This window comes from Tasmannia lanceolata, unplaced genomic scaffold, assembly GCF_043159265.1.
Source record: "Tasmannia lanceolata isolate RefF3 unplaced genomic scaffold, GAP_Taslan_0.1 ptg000020l, whole genome shotgun sequence".
Classification (NCBI taxonomy): Eukaryota; Viridiplantae; Streptophyta; class Magnoliopsida; order Canellales; family Winteraceae; genus Tasmannia; species Tasmannia lanceolata.
In genome coordinates this window covers 5911474-5934829 of record NW_027518697.1, presented here as the reverse complement: position 1 = coordinate 5934829, position 23356 = coordinate 5911474, and the positions used below count along the sequence as shown (strand labels likewise).

The 23356-nt window shown below is 38.9% G+C and overlaps 2 protein-coding genes across 2 annotated transcripts; both read right to left on the bottom strand.

Annotated features, from left to right (window-relative positions):
- Nucleotides 1–2077: 2077 nt before the first annotated feature.
- On the bottom strand, nt 2078–10940 carry LOC143854315 (wall-associated receptor kinase galacturonan-binding protein). Its single transcript, XM_077364199.1, has 3 exons — nt 9710–10940; nt 8740–8796; nt 2078–2314 (listed from the first exon to the last, which is right to left on the bottom strand). The coding sequence occupies exons 1-3, from the start codon at nt 10512–10514 to the stop codon at nt 2283–2285; spliced, it is 894 nt and encodes a 297-aa protein (XP_077220314.1). The 5' UTR covers nt 10515–10940; the 3' UTR covers nt 2078–2282.
- Nucleotides 10941–11078: 138 nt separating this feature from the next.
- Nucleotides 11079–22114, bottom strand: LOC143854314 (U3 small nucleolar ribonucleoprotein). The gene is made up of 13 exons (XM_077364198.1): nt 21353–22114; nt 20798–20853; nt 20274–20397; nt 19850–19960; nt 19584–19721; nt 15274–15342; nt 15107–15148; nt 14863–14931; nt 12701–12772; nt 12567–12620; nt 12281–12422; nt 11775–11840; nt 11079–11671 (listed from the first exon to the last, which is right to left on the bottom strand). The coding sequence occupies exons 1-13, from the start codon at nt 22040–22042 to the stop codon at nt 11655–11657; spliced, it is 1650 nt and encodes a 549-aa protein (XP_077220313.1). The 5' UTR covers nt 22043–22114; the 3' UTR covers nt 11079–11654.
- Between the last annotated feature and the right edge of the window lie 1242 nt (nt 22115–23356).

Genomic DNA, 23356 nt, shown 5'->3' with positions numbered 1-23356 from the left:
CTCTGGAGGATTTTCTATTGGAAATGGATTTGGATATGCACATTTCCGAGAATGATCTATTATCTAGGGCTGGCAATTTCACTCGAAAAAGAAGGGATCCGCCCCGCCCCGTTTGGGGCAGGGATTCCCCGATTTGATAGGGGAAGGGGAAGGGGAAGGGGAAGGGGAATTTAAAAATTCCCCGGTGCGGGGAGGGGAAGGGGAAGGGGATGTAGTTGTCCCCTTCCCGCCCCGTTAATCAATGCCATTTTTTTGTATATTTTTAAGTGTTTTTTTTTAAGGAAAACTACTAGAAACTCTGTGGATCGGCTACAAGATGTCCCCAAACATAAGCTTAGCTTGTCTTTTCCTTCTAATTAGCTTCTGAGAGCATTTTGGGAACTATAATAACCTTTTGACAGATGTTGAAATAATAAAGACAAGCTGAGTGTATGCCATTATCAAAAAATCGTAGTGCCAACATCGGTGGCGAAAATAAAATAATAAAATAATAAATTGCATTTTTATTTTGGTTAGGAACTTAGGGTTTCCTTAATTCCTTCCCACGAAAGAAACATTGCTCAGGTTAGGGACACAGTTCACTTTTTGCATTTTGGTGATTCCCAAGCCTCTGAACATTGCTCAGGCATTTATTTGGGTTTATAACGCCTGTTGGTGCGACTGCTGCGAGGGCACTCAAGAGTCAAGTCAGTACTTCAAGGGATTTTGCTATCTTCTGAAGAGTAAGAAATATATCTCCTTCGTCTACAAGTATGTTAGTTTATAACATTTTTATATATTGAAATTGCATCAAGTTGATTAGGGACACCCATCATCAGTGTATCAATGACTAAAGAGGGGGTGATGTTGGAGTGGGGCGGGGCGGGGATTTTGTCCCCGAAGGATGCGGGGAGGGGAAGGGATTAGATATTCCCCGCGGGGAGGGGAAGGGGATTCCCCACCATCCCCGCAGAGGGGAGGGGAAGGGGAGGGGGGAAATTCCCCGCAAAGGGGAAGGGGTAGGGGACCCCAACATCCGGCCCCGACCCGCCCCGTTGCCAGCCCTAGTATTATCTCCTCGAACCCTTTACTGATGTAGGGCTCAAATGGTTTGGGTGGAGATGGTGGACCCACATGTGTGTAAAATGATGAGCCACACCAATCAAAAGACGAGGTGTAAAATGGTGGGGCCCTCCCTATGCATGAGTTTGGGTGGTGGATGGTAGCCCATCTCATCAAAACACGAGGTGTAAATGATGGGCCCCACCCATGCTATGCATGGATGTAAAAGGGTAGGCCCCACCCACCCATGTTATGCATGAGGTGTTAAAGAAATTCCACTGAAAATAATATTTCAAGGAAAAATATCCAAGGTCGCGTAGGTTTGCAATCATATTTCAAAAATGGGAAAAGTTTTTCAATTCTAGAAAACAATTATATATTTATATGGAAAAAGAATTTGACAAAATGCTGAAAACTTTATCTACGACGGAACAAAATTTCCAATATAAATTTTCCATGGAAAAAAAATCTCCAGTAAAAAGTTTTCATGAAGGTGTGCTTTTATTCTTGATATGTCATTGTCAGCACTGCCACTCTAAGAATAAGCTATCTAATCTAAGGACAGCTATCGAGGTGCCTAGCAGACCCGTTAGGACTTAAAATTGCCTTTTACAATGTGAAATGTTATCAGCACTACTGTATTTTGATGAGGGCACTCCTCACTTTATTCAAAGTACGGCATGGACCGCACCATGGGATGATCCAAACTGTCCATTAGACGGGCCACGGCCTAAATAGGTCGTGCCCCAAAAATTACTTCCATAGCTTGATCCTAACACTCCGGTTAAGATCAACCCTCTAACATTCAGGTCGGAGGGTTAGGGTCAACCTATGGAAATGAATTTTGGGGCATGACCTATTTTGTCTGTGGCCCATCTAATGGACGGTTTGGATGATCCTATGGTGTGGGCCATACCGTATTTTGAATAAAGTGAGGAGTGGCCTCATCAAAATACAGTAGTGCTGATAACATTTCCCTTTACAATTCATAGTAAAAGTGACTTTCTATACCTACTTATATGGAAAAACAATGGCAAGTAGAAACTTATTTGCGACTATGCTTATTATTGATACAAAACCAATAGGAAAAGATGCACACAAAGAACTTATACGTATATATGTATGTAACCAAAACAAATTTTGTCCCTCATGTGGGCCCATCCTTTAATGAAATGGAAAGAATTGAAACTCCGTGTGATGCATCATCCATATTCCATGCTGCCATGGCATGATCTCCACATCTATAATATTGCCATGCTGGCCAAGAACAATCCTGCAAAATTGCTCTGAGTATTAGCCTCAGATAATTAATGAAAACAAGCAAGAATGTCTCCACCAACCATGTAACATCATGCCATCAATGATGCCATCTACATAATCATGCATGAGATACTGCTTCTAGAGTACACAAATGAAACCCTTCCCACCTAATTGGTCTCGGCACCCATTTAAAGAGTGAAAGCATGTTGGGTCAGTGAAGGCCCCACTTCTTATAACCGTCGCAAGTGATAAATTTGGCCACTTTTCATCCCCGGGTCACCCTTCTTGTGTATTTATTTTATGGCTCCTCTTTTTACCGTACAAGGGGGTGGCTCGGGGAAGAAAAGGGGAAGAATATATATCTTTTCCCTAAAAAAAAAAATGGGGAATTGATTTCAGCACAAACATTTTTAAACAGCTATAAAAGGGTTTTATGGTTCCTAAAAGCACTTTTACATGACAATTAAATACTAAAAGACAAGAAACATAAGCGTCTTGTATCAAAACATAGTTGTGCTGAAATCATTTCCCTGAAAATATTCTAGGGAAAATGACCAAATGAAAGGGCTTTCTACTGACTATGACATTTGAAGAGGGGAGACTTGGAAATAACCAATATACAGTGATGGTGACTGGTTTGCATGGGTTTAGGACAAAAATACCCTCATTTTTAAAATACCGTCACCTCTCTCTCATGGGATGATCTCAACCATCAATTAGAGGGTCACAATGCCCTCTTTCTCTCATGGGATGATCCCAACCGTCCATTAGAGGGTCACAGTGCCCCGCAGGTTCGTGCACATCTCTCCGGTATCCTCTAAACCACTGCTTACACTGTATAAACAGCTTATAAACACTCTAAACAACTGTTTACCCTATATAAACTACTTGTAAATACTCTAAACCACTGCTTACCCCTATATAAACCAGTGCTTACACTGTATAAACAACTTATAAACACTTTAAACCACTGTTTACCCTATATGAACCACTTGTAAAAACTCTAAACCACTGCTTACCCCTATATAAACCACTTACAAACACTATAAATCATTGCTTAAACTGTATAAACAACTTATAAACACTCTAAACCACTGTTAAGCCTATATAAACCACTTATAAACACTATAAACCATTGTTAGGCTTATATAAACAACTTATAAACACTCTAAACCACTGCTAGGCTTACATGAACCACTTATAAACACTCTAACCCAGTGCTTACACTGTATAAACAACTTATAAACACTCTAAACAACTGTTTACTCTATATAAACCACTTGTAAATACTCTAAACTACTACTTACCCCTATATAAACCACTGCTTATACTATATAAACAACTTATAAACACTCTAAACCACTGTTAAGCCTATATAAACCAGTTATAAACAATCTAAACCACTGTTAGGCTTATATAAACAACTTATAAACACTCTAAACCATTGTTTACCATATATTATATACTTATAAATCCTCTAAACCACTACTACGATTATATAAAATACTTATGAACGCTGTAAACCACTGTTTACCCTGTATAAACCATGTATAAACACTCTAAACCACTGATAAGTCTATATAAACCACTTATAAACACTCTAAACCACTGATAAGCCTATATAAACCACTTATAAACACTATAAACTACTTCTTACCATGTATAAACCATGTATAAACACTCTAAACCACTGATAAGCCTATATAAACCACTTATAAACACTCTAAATCACTGATAGGCTTATATAAACACTGTTTACCCTATATAAATCAGTTGTAAACACTCTAAACCACTTATAAACACTATAAACTACTGCTCACCCTGTATAAATCACTTATAAACACTTTAAACCATTGTTAATCCTTATAAACCAATTATAAACACTCTAAACCACTGGTAAGCCTTAATAAACCACTACTGAGGATTCTTAACCAAAGAAGCTATATAAACCACTTATAAACACCCACTTCAGTAGTGGTTTATCATAGTGAAATAGTAGTTTAACTTAAGAAATTAGTTGTTTACAGTAAAATAACAATGATTATAAAGTAGAAAACAGTAGTTTAACATGGAAAACTTTCATTCAAGTTTATAAAAATGCCTTATAATTGAAAGAGAAGGGAGAGGGCTAGAAATAAATACATTTCCATTGAATGGAGGTTTTGTGCAATGGAATGGTGGTTTATAGTGAAGATTTTTGCGATTTAGGAATCTAATAACCTTTTTTTGCAATAGTTGCTATAAATGGAGGCGTTTTCCAATCTAATGAAGGGTTAGGGAGGCTTTGACAACTAAAAATGAGGTTTTCAGCAATAGAATGAAGCTTTTGACATCTAACAATGGAGGTTTTTGGGTTTCAAAAATGAAGGTTTTTGAATTTTTCATACGTACGTAGGTGGGAGGAAGAAGAAGAAGAGAGAAAAAGGTGGGTTTTGAGATTTGTATTCTAAATATAATCATTTCAAAAAGGTGATTTGATAGAGAGAGAGAGAGAGAGAGAGAGAGAATCAAGGGCATTTTAGTCATATGCACTCTTGATTGGTGATTTACAAAACACCCATCTTCAAATGTCATAATCAGTAGAAACCCCTTCTATTTGGTCATTTTCCCAATATTCTAAAAAAAGAAGGGAAAATGACCAAATAGAAGGGGTTTCTACTGACTATGACATTTGAAGAGGAGTGTTTTGTAAATCACCAGTCAAGAGTGCATATGACTAAAATGCCCTTGATTTTCTCTCTCTCTCTCTCTCTTCCTATCAAATCATCCCTATCAAATCACCTTTTTGAAATGATTACATTTAGAATACAAATTCCAAAACCCACCTTTTTCTCTCGTCTTCTTCCTCCCACCTACGTACGTATGAAAAACCCAAAAACCTCCATTTTTGAAATCCAAAAGCCTCCATTGTTAGATGCCAAAAGCTCAATTCTATTGCTGAAAACCTCATTTTTAGATGTCAAAGCCTCCCTAACCCTTCATTGCATTGGAAAACGCCTCTATTTACAACAACTATTGCAAAAAAACATTATTAGATTCCGAAATCGCAAAAATCTTCACTAGAAACCACCATTCCATTGCACAAAGCCTCCATTCAATGGAAATGTGTGTATTTCTAGCCCTCTCCCTTCTCTTTCAATTATAAGGCATGTTTATAAACTTGAATGAAAGTTTTCCATGTTAAACTACTGTTTTCCACTTTATAATCATTGTTATTTTACTGTAAACTACTAATTTCTTAAGTTAAACTATTATTTCACTATGATAAACCATTACTGAAGTGGGTGTTTATAAGTGGTTTATATAGCTTCTTGGTTAAGAATCCTCAGTAGTGGTTTATAATCCTAAGTAGTGGTTTATTAGGGCTTACCAGTGGTTTAGAGTGTTAATAATTGGTTTATAAGGATTAACAATGGTTTAAAGTGTTTATAAGTGATTTATACAGGGTGAGCAGTAGTTTATAGTGTTTATAAGTGGTTTATATAGGCTTATCAGTGGTTTATAGTGTTTATAACTCGTTTATATAGGGTAAACAGTGGTTTATATGAGCATATCAGTGATTTAGAGTGTTTATAAGTAGTTTATATAGGCTTATCAGTGGTTTAGAGTGTTTATACATGGTTTATACAGGGTAAGAAGTAGTTTATAGTGTTTATAAGTGGTTTATATAGGTTTATCAGTGGTTTAGAGTGTTTACAACTCGTTTATATAGGGTAAACAGTGGTTTATCTAAGACTATCAGTGGTTTAGAGTGTTTATAAGTGGTTTATATTGGCTTATTAGTGGTTTAGAGTGTTTATACATATTTTATACAAGGTAAGAAGTAGTTTATAGTGTTTAGAAGTGGTTTATATAGGCTTATCAGTGGTTTAGAGTGTTTACAACTGGTTTATATAGGGTAAACAGTGGTTTATATAAGCGTATCAGTGATTTAGAGTGTTTATAAGTGGTTTATATAGGTTTATCAGTGGTTTAGAGTGTTTATACATGGTTTATACAGGGTAAGAAGTAGTTTATAAGTGGTTTATATAGGCTTATCAGTGGTTTAGAGTGTTTACAACTCGTTTATATAGGGTAAACAATGGTTTATCTAAGCCTATCAGTGGTTTAGAGTGTTTATAAGTGGTTTATATAGGCTTATCAGTGGTTTAGAGTGTTTATACATGGTAAACAGCGGTTTACAGCGTTCATAAGTATTTTATATAATCGTAGCAGTGGTTTAGAGGATTTATAAGTGTATAATATATGGTAAACAATGGTTTAGAGTGTTTATAAGTTGTTTATATAAGCCTAACAGTGGTTTAGATTGTTTATAACTGGTTTATATAGGCTTAACAGTGGTTTAGAGTGTTTATAAGTTGTTTATACAGTATAAGCAGTGGTTTATATAGGGGTAAGCAGTAGTTTAGAGTATTTACAAGTGGTTTATATAGGGTAAACATTTGTTTAGAGTGTTTATAAGTTGTTTATACAGTGTAAGCACTGGGTTAGAGTGTTTATAAGTGGTTCATGTAAGCCTAGCAACGGTTTAGAGTGTTTATATAAGCCTAACAGTGGTTTATAGTATTTATAAGTGGTTTATATAGGCTTAACAGTGGTTTAGAGTGTTTATAAGTTGTTTATACAGTGTAAGCAATGGTTTATAGTGTTTGAAAGTGGTTTATATAGAGGTAAGCAGTGGTTTAAAGTTTTTACAAGTGGTTCATATAGGGTAAACAGTGGTTTAGAGTGTTTATAAGTTGTTTATACAGTGTAAACACTGATTTATATAGGGGTAAGCAGTGGTTTATAGTATTTACAAGTGGTTTATATAGGGTAAACAGTTGTTTAGAGTGTTTATAAGTTGTTTATACAGTGTAAGCAGTGGTTTAGAGGATATCGGAGAGAGGTGCACGAACCTGCGGGGCATTGTGACCCTCTAATGGACGGTTGGGATCATCCCATGAGAGAAAGAGGGCATTGTGGCTCTCTAATGGACGGTTGGGATCATCCCATGAGAGAGAGAGGGGCATTGTGGCCCTCTAATAGACGGTTGGGATCATCCCATGAGAGAGGGGGCATTGTGGCCCTTTAATGGACGGTTGGGATCATCCCATGAGAGAGAGAGAGAGGGGGGCATTGGGGCCCTCTAATGGACGGTTGGGATCATCCCACGAGAGAGAGAGGGGGCATTGTGGCCCTCTAATGGACTGTTGGGATCATCCCATGAGAGAGAAAGAGAGAGGAATTGTGGCCCTCTAATTGATGGTTGGGATCATCCCATGAGAGAGAGGGGGCATTGTGGCCCTTTAATGGACGGTTGGGATCATCCCATGAGAGAGAGAGAGGGGGCATTGGGGCCCTCTAATGGACGGTTGAGATCATCCCACGAGAGAGAGAGAGAGAGAGAGAGAGAGAGAGAGAGAGAGAGAGAGAGGCATTGTGGCCCTCTAATGGACTGTTGGGATCATCCCATGAGAGAGAAAGAGAGAGAAATTGTGGCCCTCTAATTGATGGTTGAGATCATCCCATGAGAGAGAGAGAGAGAGAGAGAGAGGTGACGGTATTTTAAAAATGAGGGTATTTTTGTCCTAAACCTATGCAAACCAGTCACCATCACTGTATATTGGTTATTTCCAAGTCTCCTCTCTTCAAATGTCATAGTTAGTAGAAAGCCCTTTCATTTGGTCATTTTCCCAAAAAAGAAAAGTACGCCCTATTCGATCATTTTATCAGATGAATATATTGATCCCCTTTTCTTTCCTAGGCCACTCCCTTGTCACGTAAAGAGTGCACTAGAAGGGGTGCCCCGCCCCGAGGAAGAACCGGGGGCAAATATATCGCTTATTGGGGGTGTAGCAACCAATACTAAATTAGTAAATGATGTTGAAAGATATCAAAACAAGGGAGTGGAAATAAGAGAAATTATATGATGTGTGGCCTTATAAACTCGTATTTTTTAAAATGTTAACCAAACAAGGGAGTGGAAATAAGAGAAATTATATGATGTGTGGCCGTATAAACTCATATTTTTTTAAAAGTGCGGTACGGCCCATACCATAGGATGATTCAAAACGTCCATCTGTTGGGCCACAGACGAAAACAGGTTGTGCCCTAAAAAATCATTTCCTTCGGAATATCCTAGCCCTCCGATCTATACAGGGACTGCACACTATGGAAACTTCTATAGATCGGAAGGTTAGGATCATCCTATGAAAATGATTTTTGGGGCACAACATATTTACATTGTGGCCCATCAAATGAACGATTTGGAGCATCCTATGGTGAGGGCCGTACCATACTTTTTGAAAAATACTCGTTTATACTTCCACACGTCATATAATTTCTCGTGGAATTAATGGCTCATTTTTGCAAATGGATACCTTGAAAATAAGAAAATTAATTTATTTAGTTGATGTTGAGCATTTTAGTCCCACAAGTTCAAAAGGCACGCATTACCTGCCATGGTTTCTATTGCTGATGAAGTTGGCCGATAGCTCGCTGCCATAGATCTACCTGCATATGTAGAAATACGTTAGCTTTCATTTGATGATGATGATGATGATATTTATTTATCTATCTATAAATATTTGTTCATAATCAGGGCACCGCCCTTGATATTTGATCCAACGACAGCTGACTTTATAAGCCACAAATATCAAGGGCTGCACCTTTGTTGTACTCATGGTTTTAAATTTCGACCGAAATCTGAAATTTCGGATTTCGGTGGCGGTCTCCACCGAAACGGTCATTTATTTCGGCCGAAATTTCAGTTTTTCCGAAATTTGACCTAAAAAATCTGTTTTTTTATATTAATTTAATATTTTACCGAAATTTTGATCGAAATTACCAAAAAATTCGGCCAAAATTTAATATTGAATAAAATATTGGTTTCAGGTTTTGTACCAGATTTCGACCGAAATTTCAAAATTTCAGGGTCTGAAATCGGTACCGAAACCGAAATTTTAAACCTTGGTTGTACTCCTATTACGCACACCAAATGCAAAGGACACAACATAATTTCACCTATAACACATGCTAAACGTTGTCATTTGTTTATATTTTTCATGGTAAATTTTTTATTCGATTATTTTTCAATAAATTTGTTTTTTTAGAATTTGTTCCCATAGAAAATAAAATTTTCAGCATCTTGTAAACTCATTTTCCAGAATAATTTTTTTTCCTTATTTTCAAGAAAAAAATTACCATCCTGCTAGACTTTAGATTTTATTTCCATGGGGGGATTTGCTAGCTACCATCGCATATGCATTAACCCTCCGTATATAAATTTTATTTTGACTTAACATCTGATCCGTACGAATGTTGGATGACCTCGAATGCAGTAATTATACCGTTAAGATGTTATTATACAGCGAGCTTATGTGTATATCCTATGCATTGAAAAGCAAACATACAAGTTTGTACACACCTGAATCACAGTTCGACGTAGAATTCCATCGCCCACACATACACAAATCTCCACCAGCCACATCATCATACCCACACGTGCCACCAGTGGCCTCACACGCTCGACAAAATGAGAAATCCCCAGGCACAGAGTAGGACACACGTATCCCATACATCCACCCTCTAGGCGCCGACACGTGCAAAGGCGCAAGGCTATACGCACTCGTGTACCCCTCACATTCAAGTCGACTTAGATTTATAGCCCGAATCGCCTCAAAAGAAACCCCACAACACTCGGGTGGGCCCACACCAAATCCCGTGTCGCGTTTCGGCCATACGTCCCATGCCGGGCATCTATAGTACTCCTCGCAACCCATGCCCGATACATTACGACACGGTAAATGCTTTGTAGGGAACCCTTGGAAGAGAGGCGACTTGGCCCCACAACCTATTAACATGAACACATTATCGGGCGTGGGGACTAGGTACGGGGTCCGATATGGTTCCAGTACAAACCCATTACCCTTACCTCGCACGAGTGTGGCGCACGTGGACATGTCTGGGTCATGGAGGGTGAGTTCTTGATAGGCATAGTCTATGTCTAAGACCCGATAAGAACCCGAACTTATGTGAAACATGAGAACTTCATTGATGCAAAAGAGGAGGTCACGAAAACCCGAGTGGCCGCACCCGGTTCGGATTCCGAATGGGTAATCGATTGTGAGGTTTCCGCAGTAAGATCGGCAAATGTGGACCGTTGGATTGGCAGAGATTGATTTGATCGCGATCAGAAGGATGGCGATTGCTCGCCGGAGAATTCGGGTCATGGTTTGGATTTGAGGATTGAATGGAAAGGGAAGAGATGGTTGGGGGAGTGTTTTAAGTAGATGGAATCAGATTCTTTTCTTTGTGGGTAAGGGATTCGATTTGTTCTGCTTTTTGTGAGGAAGTGAGACTTTTGTTTTTGGTTTTATATGTTGTTATTCTTCCCTTTTTTTATTTAATCGTGGTGCTTTATTTACTTTTTATTTTTATTTTTTCGCTTTGGATTGTGAGGACTGAGGAGTGTGGCTTTTGATCATGTTGGCATTTCGACATGTCACATGGGCCCACACAGAGACGGTGGGGCCGTGGTGGAGACATGAAGATTGAACGGGAAGAGAGTGCACTGTTTTGAGAGTGGGTGTCATTATCAAAATGGATGTATAACATCCTAAGTAAAAGGGAGGATAAATTCACCCCCCTTTACGTTTCATATTAAAGAAGGTAATTGCTAGGGAGTTTAGGGGAGAGGCATTTCGCAGCTGACTTTTGAAGGAGAGAACAGCTACAAAGGCTCGCTTTTCAGCAGATTTTGTCTTATTTAAAAGACCACCAAGACAAATAGCCTGTAAGTAGTAAAACGAGGCCATAGCCTGTAAATAGATCATAAATAGTAAAAAGAAACAGAATAGGAGTCCACATCAAAATGGTCCCACATTACATCAATCTAGGATCATAACCATATGATCGAGGGCTGCAAATAAACCATTTCAGCAATGGTGCGGGGCCCACTTGTGGGCGGTCTAGATTAACGATTGGGTTACTCACCTTATAGTTCGATGTTTAATAGAGAAACATGAAGCTGAACACAACTCCAACAAAACAGAAACCCAACGAGAAGACAAACATTACAAAACTCTGTTTAAGCTACCATGAATTCAAAGAAGCCTGAAGAAGTGAACTGGCCAAGAATCTAAAAAGCTCACCATCCCATTCAATTCTGCTGAACAAAACTCTGAGGGGCTTTCACCACCCTTGAAGGAGAACCTCTTTGTTAATTTTTCTTCTTGCTACTTTCTCTGTGCTGTATAAAAAGCCTTCGGTTAAACCCAGAAATCTGTACTGTGTCCATGAGAACTGCCACATCATGGGGATTTGCACGAGCTGTGTTGGATATATGCCATCTCTGTCTAAACTGTTATGGCTCATGATTCTTCGATACCTGCCATTTTTCGGAGATTTTGGGCGAGAATTTTGAAGAGAATTCAGAAAGAACAGAAAACGGGGAAATAGAGAAGAATCGGAAGAATTCTAGCTGTAATTACCTTTGGAATGATTCAAAAATGTGCCTTCTCGTGCCTTTTTTGCTGCCATCTTTTTATCTGTATTGGCTGCAACCACATTGGATCTAAATTAATACTGTGACCAAAACAGGTGAAGGGTAGAGGGTGTGTATAGAAAAGATATCATAAGATGGAGGCATCCCAAAGAAGAGAAGATAGTTAGATGGGATCCCCTGCCTCTTAATGTCTAATGTTATTGCCAATTTATTAGCTAAAGAGAGAGCTGTTAGAGAGATGTTAGCTGGTGGGATATTATCTGCCCCATCTGTACTTTTCTCTATTTTTCCATATATTTTGTTAACAAGGGCTGAGTTGTTTTCTTAAATAAAAAAAGAAAACAAAAATATTTTGCAAGGTGGAGAAAAGAAGATATTGTTCCCTAATTCGAAAAGTGAGTAGTCGGGCGCTATTTACCTCTATGCATTGACATAGCATATCAAATTCATTTCAAACAACTAGAGTAATATGAGTGCCTAACGATGGATTACCTTTGAATTTCCTTTTCTTGTTAGCTCTCCTCCTCTTCCTCTCTGCCTGTGTCAACTCTGCATCTTCTTTAATATCACCTTTCCCAGAAAACACCTCCTCAGGAGCCAGCATAGCAGCATCTGAAACAGCCAAAGGTGCAATCTGCCCAAAGCAGAATATAAATTAGCTCCAATTTCACCATCAACCAAATTCTTGAATCAAATCAACGACATATAAAAATCAGATTTTTTCCATATCAAACAAGGTCGGGATGTCTATTTACAAGTTTAATTTTTTTCTATTTACCTCTTCCATTGCCAGAGCAGGCACATTTGCTTGTATAGACATGTCCTCAATAATCTGTCCAGCTCATAATGAGTAAATATTAATAAACCCCCAAAATTCAACTAAATATCACAATAATTTAACGCAATGCATACCGGCTTTGGGGTGAAGTAAAAATGGGACAGCGCATCCAATTTCAAACAGAGCTTCTTGAAAAGCAGACTTGCCTGATCAGAGAAAAGGCTGTTAGAGTTATGAAAATCCAACTCCCTCGGAACATATATATATATATATATATATATATATATATATATATATATATATATATAGAGAGAGAGAGAGAGAGAGAGAGAGAGAGAGAGAGAGGAAAAGTATTGTACACTCGAGCGCACCAAGCTTAGGTACGCTCGAGTGCCCCAAACTCATGTGGGCCCACTTTTTTAGGATGGTCCAAAGCCTTCATTTGAAAGGCCCTTACATAGATGGGGTATGTACCAAAAATTAGCCCCATAGGATCATCCTACCCCATCCATTTGTGAAGGTCAAAATGGACATACTCTGTTTGTCCACAAATCTGCCCATTTTTGCCCCCACTTTTGGAGGGGTTAGGATAATTCAATGGACCTGATTTTTTGTACACATCTTATCTATGATGGGGCCTTGCAAATGAATGGTTTGGATCACCACTAAAAATGTGGGCACCCATGTGATTTAGCACTCGAGCATACCTAAGCTTAGGTACGCTCGAGCGTACAATCATTTTCCTCATATATATATATATATATATATATGAGTTAAGTGAAGCTACACCGACGGCTCAAAATACAGTGGGCCCACACTATTTGGGTGATCCAAACCATTCATTTGATAGGACCTCACATTGATAGGGTGTGCCACTCGAGCATACCTAAGCTTAGGTACGCTCGAGCGTACAATCATTTTCCTCATATATATATATATATATATATATATGAGTTAAGTGAAGCTACACCGACGGCTCAAAATACAGTGGGCCCACACTATTTGGGTGATCCAAACCATTCATTTGATAGGACCTCACATTGATAGGGTGTGCCCAAAAAATCAGCTCCATTGGATGATCTCAACCCTTCAAACTATGGAGGCAAAAATGGACAGATTTGTGAAGGTTTTTACACGTCCATTTTTGCCTCCACAAATCGTAGGGTTGGGATGATACTATGGAGCTGATTTTTTGGGCACACCCTATCTATGTGAGGGCCCATCAAATGAATGGTTTGCATCACCCAAACAATGTGGGGCCCACTGTATTTTAAGCCATTGGTGTAGCTAAGTTAGCTACACGTATGTGTAGCTACACTTTTCTCTCTCTCTCTCTCTCTCTCTCTCTCTCTCTCTCTCTCTCTATATATATATATATATATATATATATATTACCAAAAAATATATTAACCACTAATAACAAAACAACATAGCCAAAGACAAGCATTTTAAACGGTACTCCATTGGTGAAATTATCCATAATTGGAATCCGATTACCAGAGATAGGGTGAAGAAAATAGATGTCCCACATGAGCTCCGGTGATGTAGTCCAGGGAAGAGAAAATAACGAAAGAGGAGAAAAGAAGAGAAGAAGAATAGGGGAAGAAGAGAACAAAAGGAAAAGAATAGAAGAGAATAGGAAGGAGGAAGAGATCTTTAGAGGGGAGAAATCTGTATTCAATCTTTATTCATCAAAAAATGAAAATCTCCATTACATGAGGCCAATATATATAGGCAATGGAAATAATTCCATGGAAAATTAAAAACCTAAAACTAAAAATATGGAAATGAAATCCTAGAAACTAAATAACATGGAAATAAGAATCCTAGAAACTAAATAACACAACTTCTATACACAACCACCTGACGATGGTATTGAAACCATGGTTTTAAATTTCGGTTTCGGCTAAAATTTTGGATCTATCCGAAACTGAAATTTCAGCGGAAATCCCAAAATTTCGGGCGAAATTTGTTTCAAGCGCTCGAAACGTCTATTTTTTGGGCCGAAATTTTGGTAATTTCAGTTGAAATTTGGGAAAGGAATAAAAAATTAATATTTTCTTTCAAATTTCATTGAAATTGACGAAATTTCTGAAATTTTGGCCAAAATTTGTACATTTCGCTAATTTCGGTTTCGGTCCGAAATTTTGGATTTCGGACGAAATTTAAAACCATGATTGAAACAAAGGGCACATGCTAAAAATATTTTTATTTCAAAAGGCCTAGTTACATTACATACCCACGTAAGAGGTAAGAATTATCAAGACCATGCTGGCCAAATAGTGAATGGGTGTACCTCTTTCTTTTGTTCATCAGAAAAAGATAGAGGAGCATCAGCAAGACCAGTCTTTTGCACATACTCTTCCTGCAAGAGGAAATACGAAACATAATTATCACAAAATATCATAATTAGTGTCTATAATGATACAGGAGTATTTTATAGCCACACCACATGTAATCATCAACACAAAAAATAAAACAAAAACGGAAAAAAGAACAATGTATTGCCCATGACAAAGGAGGTTACCAGAACTACATACCTCGTATATTTCAGCAAGCCCCTTCTTGCTCTTGTTATCATCCTGTAAATATCAAAAAGTTCTAGACTCATCACAAAAACTTCTGATTCATACAAACACAAACAAAATAATCCATTTCTTGACAAGCATTATAGTATAAGGTACTTCATCTGGAAAATAACACATACCAGCTCTTTGAGTTCTTTTGGTGCTTTAGAAGGTAAGCTAGGTGCCTTTTGAACATCATCAAAGTGACCCTGAAAAAATAAGCATAAAGTTTATGATTGCCAACTAACCTTATACCCGAAAAAGAAAGGCCATTTTTTGAATATACTCAAACAATCAATACAGAACTTCACAAAACAGCTTGTCTTAATATCATAACAGGCAATGCATTCTAGTCATGAATGCTGCAAGAACTGACTGGAAGAAACAGTACAAAAGGGAATAATAAAGTGTTTAGTATAAACTGAATGTCCAGGGGAAAGGACTTACAAGTATAACAAGCCTTTCAAATACAACATGTAGCTCCACAAACAACAAAATGCAATTCACGCAGAGAAAAGGTTGTTAGATGCATTGGATAGATAGGATAGTAGAGCTTCGTAGAGGGATCAATGTTTCCTTCACTCATGTCTTAAGAGAGGCTAGGGGACATGTAATACACACCTTCTATCCATCAAGGCAGCTCTGCAAGCTAAAAATAATCCACTACTGACGACAAAGGGAAGGCAGACCGCAGACTATTAGGCAGTAGTAGTGCATCTTCCTAAAAACCAAGAGATAGATGATGATGTCCAGAATTGCTGAACCACATTCTGCTTGTCAAACTTTAAGTAAATTACAAAAGAAAAGGCATTTGATTACAGATACCCAGCTCCTCGCACATTTATTTATTTGTTTTTTAAACAACTTTTATTCACACTTTAGAGTCCATTGGCTTCAGCACAATAAGAAAAGGACAGGTACTCCCTCATTTTTTTATTTTTTTGGAATGTTAATGAAATTGATTAGGGAAAAAAGAGCGACCAAGCTGGTCAATACAAACATATAGGGGGAGAAAGAAGACAACAATGAAGAATACACAAGAAAGATATTATCATATAAAGACCCTCAAGGGGGGAGGAAATCAAAGAATTCTAAAGATGCTCTAGAGGCTCCTTCCCTTGCTAATCTATCTGCATCACCATTAGCCAACCTTCTAACATGGTGGAAGGAAATGGAATAGCCCTCCAGGCGATCCTAAATCTCATCAAACCAATGCACAGACCTCCATAGAATAGGGAGGATCCCCTGAAGCCACTTTATGACATTTAAAGAGTCTCCATCGATTGATAGAAGTATAGAACGCCCATAGTGTTATGCTCTATACTCATGATCCCCTGCAGAACTGGTCTAACCTCTGCTTCATTGGAATTTGCTACATCCCAATGGGACAAAAAAAGGCCCACAACGTTACTCCATGCTCATCTCTAATAAGGTCACCTATGCCCGCTGGACTGGATTTCCCAAGCTAGAACCATCAAAGTTAAATTCCATCATCCCCGGCTCTAGAGGATCCCACACAGGGGATGGAATCACTGCCTGCACGGCACTGCCACATATCACTCTCCAACCGTGTCATAGATCGTGTGCTAACACAAACCTTAAGCTCGAGAGGGTTTTGACCCAAGCTATGGTTAGAGCTATAATCATTGTGAACAAAAAGTGAGGGGTCTGGACACGACCCTTCAACACCCTTGCACTTCTCTCCTTCCAAAGAACCCAAATTGCAGCTAGCAACACCACCTTCCAAAGAGTCTTGCCTTTTTTCCTCCAAGGAGAAAAGAACAAGCAATCCAATAGATCTCGGAGCTTTTGCGGGACCACCCATGCAATACCAAATCTATCTAGTACGATGCTTCATAACTCTCTTGCCATCTTGCAATGGAGAAACAAATGGTCCACTAATTCACTTAATTCTATACATAGAGCACAATGGTCCACGATGAGCATGTGAATGCTCCAAAGATTATCGACTGTGAGAATCCTATCTAGAAAGGTTGTCCACTCAAACGCACAATCCCTGGGGGGAGCTGGTATGCTCCACAATCTGAATAGGTGCGAAGGGTCACGACTAGGGACGAGATGATAATAGAATGACTTGATATTAAAGACCCCTAAAGAGCACCATGTCCAAATCCTCTTATCTTCGCTAGTTCTTCGGATGTAACAGTGGTCTGGACTGGAGTCTCAAGTAACCTGGTCCCCCTATCTAGCTCCTTGTCAAATAAGTTTCTTCTGAAATTAATTCTCCACGAGATTCTTCCCTCTTCCCACGCAAAGCAATCCCTCACAAACACCTCCTTGCCCAAAGCTACTGAAAATAGGTGTGGGAATGAAAAGTTCAGCAGGGTTTCCTAACACCACCTATCGTGCTAGAATCTTATCTAGTCACTCGAGTAGACTCTGAATTTTAACCCCTCACTAAACTTGTGATGATGTCTCAAATTATCACCCCATACAGTGATTCCCCCAAGGATAAGCCTGTCATCCGACTCCCATTGGCCCGGACGGACACAATACTTTGCTACAACCACTCAAGTCCAAAGGTGATCTCGCTCTTCCCCAAACCTCCATAATCATTTCCCAAGCAACGCATTGTTTACACCTTTTAGCCTTCTAATGCCTAGGCCACCTGCTTTGATAGGGGTACACACCTCCTTCCAACTTACTAGAGGTAGTTTCTTCTTCTCATCAACTCCCCCACCCCCCACCGACTGGAATCTCCGTTGAATTTGCTCTATTCTCTTGATTAGGCTCATCGGACATTTAAAGACTGACAGTTGATAGATAGGGATGTTGGCAAGGACTGCCTTTATGAGAGTAATTCTACCCCAAAGACACTAAATTGCATTTCCAAGTATCCAATCTTATCTCCACTCTCTCTACTATAGCTTCCCATTCTTTCTTTCTCGGCATGCCGACTCCTAAAGGAAGACCCAGGTAAGTGGCTGGAAATTTGTCCACCGAACAACCGAGAATCCACCCCAAACCAACCACTACCTCGTCGGGAACGTTGATTCCAAGTAGTTTTGATTTGCTGAAATTGGTTCTTTGACCCGTTACCATCTTGTATTAGCGGAGGATGGCTTTTAGAAGTAATAGCTTCTCCAATTGGGAAGTACTGAACACCAAGGTATCATCTACAAACTGCAAGTGAGATATTTCTAATTGTTGGGCTCCCATTACCACTCAAAAAAGATGCCGGGCTCCCATTTTGAGCCCTTCAATTAGACCTTGGTTTATTTACTTTCTCGAGCATTAGGTTTAGGAACCTAAGGTCTCCGCCATAATCAGGAAGAGGAATGGGGAGAGGGGGTCGCCTTGCCGAAGACCCTCAGATGACTTTAAAAAACCTTTAGGTGACCCATTGATCAATATTGAAAACCAAGCTGAAGAGATGCATCTTCTGATCCAGTCGCACCATCGCATCCCAAATCCCATCATCCTTAAGATGTAGCCCATGCGGTCCCATTCCACCCTGTCATAAGCTTTCTCAATGCCCAATTTACATAAAATTCCCTTCCCGCACAATTTGAAATAGTAGTCTACAACCTCGAAGATTAGTGTGATGTCTGTTATTTTCTCCCTCATCTTCTCTCTTGATATGGTTAGAGAAGCATTTGCATCATTGTTTGTGAAGCAAAAAAATTGATATGTGGATACCCAGAATGACTTGTGTCTTGTGGAGCAGTTTGAATTTACACCATTCCTGATAATTATGTTTGAAGGTGGCCCCATATCACAGCAACACTGGAGAAGTCCTCAATAATTAAATATCCTTTACACCAGATATGAGATCAGGAGACAATATCACTATGTGGCATGCAATCAGGAAATCACTTACCTCAAGCAACTAACTGAACACAATAGACTGAAAGAAAAGGAAGAGAGCTGACGCAGACCTCAACAGTCATGCTGAAGACAGATCTCATGACCTGTGACTAGATATAGATAACAAATATATTACAACCATGATCTGAACTAACATATGTATCCTGTTCGGAACAGGGTTGGGTCCTACAAAAGTTTCATGCTGAGTCAGATACTTGATATTTCTGAGGTTTTTTTCATTTCTTTTTCTTTTTCAAAAATCTAAGCTAGACCAGTCTCAGCGATTTCTTCTCTAATGTGGCATTTAGACCAGAGTTCGTGCTCAATGCTCATCATGGACTTACTCGTGGAGTATACCTAACTTGCAGTCTTGTACTAATTCGATATTTGGTAATTTGCGCTTTATTTCAACTTGAAATCCTATAAGTGCCAATGCAACGAAATCACAATTCCTAACCTGTTTGTGATTACTTACGGTCCAAAGTGCATTATAAATTGATCTATGATGATTGTTAAATACTTCGCATTGCCCCCACCCAGTGCCAATTCAGTCAATAAGAAAAAAGTATCTAGCAGGACTAGAATTATATTTTACATCATAGCAAATAGGAGAGAAAATTACCTCAACAATCCTTTTTTTAATTAAATCTTCAAGGGATGCTGTGAACTCTTCTGTGATCGTTGGAGGAGGTCTCACATTAAGTTGAAAATCTAGATCAACCTCAAGTAAACTGTTTTTTGGCCTTTGTGCAGCAGTAACCTATAAGCAGGAACCCAAAGAATAGTGATTAAATACAGATAAAACATATGAATTTAATTCTACGACAGCCACACTTGGGAGGTCAGGTTATCTGATGGATAAAAGAAATTTTGAAGATCAGCCCTTACCTCTCCCTGCATGAACCAGGCTTTAGGTTCCAAGTTTTCTTTCTCCATCTGCTCTATTTTAGAATGGACCTTCTGAAGCTGCTTTTCATAGGTGGAAAGAGTTCCTTTATTCTGTTCAGAGAAAGATGTGGGAAAAAATGAGATGAATTAGTTAAATGGTCATTTCTTCAAAGCCATGCTTCTCCCAATCATGCGACCTGTGGGAAAAATAGCCCTAGGATCTAAATGCAACGAAAAGTACAATGAGCACAGTTATTTGGGAATCTCGTAATGAAGTGCTGACAGATGCAATGAATTTTCAAGCTCTTTGCTAGTGCAAATATAAGAGGGAAAAAATGAGATTCTTGCTAGATGTATGCTATGCAATCATAGTCTCTCCTGAAATAAATAAATAAATGCAGAGAAAGAAAAAGGAAGGAGAGACCTGTTTGTTGGAGTCCTTATCGTGTTCTTGTTCATCATCCGTTTCCGGATCTTCTGATCCATCAAAAGACTTTGAACTTTTCTTAGAGGTCTTTTCCTTTTTACCACCATAGAAATCTTCATATCTGAAATACAGAGATGTATTGGAGACTAACCAACATAGTCTAAAGTAAAAAAAAATGTGGTTACTGCATGATAATTGGTGATTCAATCCTAAAAAGGGGGGGGGGGGGGGGGGGGGGGGGGGGGGAATAAAGATGTTCATGGTTAGGTTAAAATATATGAGTGACATGTGTCCGTCATGATAATTTTTAGAAAGATGAGTGTATCTTAAAAAAAAATCAAATGAGTGGCAATTTTGAAACAAACCATAGAGCATATTTTGCAAAAGACTCGTTCATACAGCATCCAGACATACACACTCACATAAGTGTGTCCACAAAATAAACTTGCACAGCTATAACAATAAAGCATCGTCTGCAAATTTATATATAAAGAAAAAATGTCACAGGAAAAAAAAAGCACCTGATATTTGCCAAATTGTCAACACCCTCATCACCAATGTCGCCATAACCACCAATCTGTAAAAATTAATCATTGATAAGAAAACATTCAATATTAAAAAGAAAGCATTTTTGAAACTACAAACTGTAGAAATTCCTCAATCATATCCTCAGGAACAACGCAATACAAAAATGCTTCAGAAATCTGAAATTCACAACAGACGGAATGTCCCTATTTCCAATAAATCTCTATATTCCCGCCAAAATGTGATTGATTCAAAATATGCATTGCTTGCTAGCTACTATTATGATTCAACTAAAACGAATTCCATTTTTTTTTACCTAATACGATTATCACTATACTTCCAATCAAAATATTGTAACACTGTAAATGCAAATCATGTCCTTTATCCAAATGAAAAATTCCAAAAATCTTCTCCTATTGTGATTCAACTAAAACGAATTCTATTTTTTTAGCTAATACGATTGTCATCGCCATCTTTCAAATCAAAATATGTAACACATGAAATGAAATCATCTCCTTTATGCAAATGAAAATTTCCAAAAATGTTCTCACCTCATCATCCTCATCTTCATCATCCTCATCTTCATCTTCATCTTTCTCCTCTTCCTCGTCCTCATCCTCATCATCATCATCATGAGCGTCACGAACTCGGCTTTTCTCTTTAGTTATTCCAAACTCCCTCGCCTCATCATTCTCCATATACTCCTCCAACTCCTTAATCTTCAAAAATCGATCTTCAATTCCACCTCCGTTCTCTTTCTCCTCTTCTCCTCCTCCTCCTCCTCCTTCTTCTTCTTCTTCTTCTTCTTCTTCTTCTTCTTCTTCTTCGTCATCACTAAATCCTTCAGTTTCTTCATCCTCAGAACCCTCGTTTTCAAAATTTTCCTTCAAAAAACCCTCTTTTCTTCCATTTTCCTTCAAAACACTCTCTTTTTCCTCGAAAAATCTCGAAATTTCATCGGGATTCTTCTCGAATCGCTTCACTTCACGGCGGAGATTCGAAACCAAAGGCTGAGTCTGGAGATCAATCTGCTGCCAGATCTGTTCGGCGTCGAATCCATCAAGTAAAAGGCGATCGAAAGGAGATTTAGGGCAAAAAGGGAGGAGAGAAGAGAAGAGGTATTGTGAAGCAGAGCGAGAGGATTGAGAGAGGTCAGGAGAAGGAGCGAGCCATAGAGGAGGCTCGATCGATTTAAGACGGTGGAGAGCTTCTAGACCTCCGTTAGGGTTTTGGCTCGCCATTGCAGGTAGTGTGTGAAGAGAAGTAAAATGGTTCTCATGTAAAATGGGAAGGAGTGCGTATTACCCTTTAGCGGCGTAATATAGTTAATGAAAGAGGATGGGATCGCAACATAGACTCGATGCGTACGTATTACACACCCGTCAGAAGAAAATTCCCGCAATGCCTCGTTTTGATAGTAGCACTCTCTTTCCCTTCGTTGGTCATCGTAAGTCCAGTTTATTGCCCTTATTAGCCTTAATCAAATATGATGAAAATGACGTCCTAACTGAGATTTTATCCGGTGTAAGCCCTTACAGTTCCGTATTTTTCAAAAAATACTGTACGAGCCACATCATAGGATGATCCAAGATATTAAATAGGTATAAAGAAATGAGGAAAGTGTTCCTGCGCTTTGGTGGCTTATAAAGCCTCCCATTGGTTCGTATAGCGGGTCCACCTTTGCAAGTCCACAAAAAGTGACGAATGGTTCGTATAGCAGGTCCGCATTTGCCGGTCCACAAAAAGTAACGAATGGAAGGCCTTATAAGCCACTAAAGCCCAGGGAGCACTGCAGCGCAGAAACACTATACTCAAAATTTACATTTATAAGGTATTTAATAGTTTGAAAAAAAAGCTTGGGGCCACCCAAGTATTGGTTAGCACTGACAATGTCCACGACCCGTATATAAATTTCTCCTAACAGACAATGATTGTGTCCAAAACCCAAAGATCACAAATAATTTTTAGAGATGAAATGCTAAATCCATGTTTGAAAACCACGAAAGAAAAGGGCCGATGATATTTTCACCTTCGCAGCGTTAAGCATGCGCCCCCCTTATAACGTGATTTGACGTCAAAAAGCGTTAAAGTTGCCCACTTTTCAAGTCGCATCACGCTGTGAGGGAGTGCATGCGTAATGCAGAGGGAGTGAAAATATCATCTCCCAAAAGTTTTCATATTAAATTAGTTTCTCATGGTGAGAGAGGGGCAACGAGGTTGAGAGGAAAGACTTTTTGTGAGGACACGAATGACTAGTGTGAGAAGGTGCTAAAAAACAAGGGGGGAAATTATATTTTGCGTGGAGTTTTCTGTCTTCTTGTTTTTCCTGGCTTTTTCTTACCCAAATCTCGCTCAGTCGCTCTCGTGTCTATCCCTCTTAGGGCTGCAAATGAACCGAACTAAGAAAGCTCGGGCCCGGCTCGTTAAGTGGAACGAACCGAACTTAAGCTTGGCTCGTCTCGAGAAGACAGGAATGATAAAAACATACATTTTGTAGGATTTGAACCCAAGCCCCCTCTAAATCCGGCACCTTAACCACTCGGCCAAACATTCAT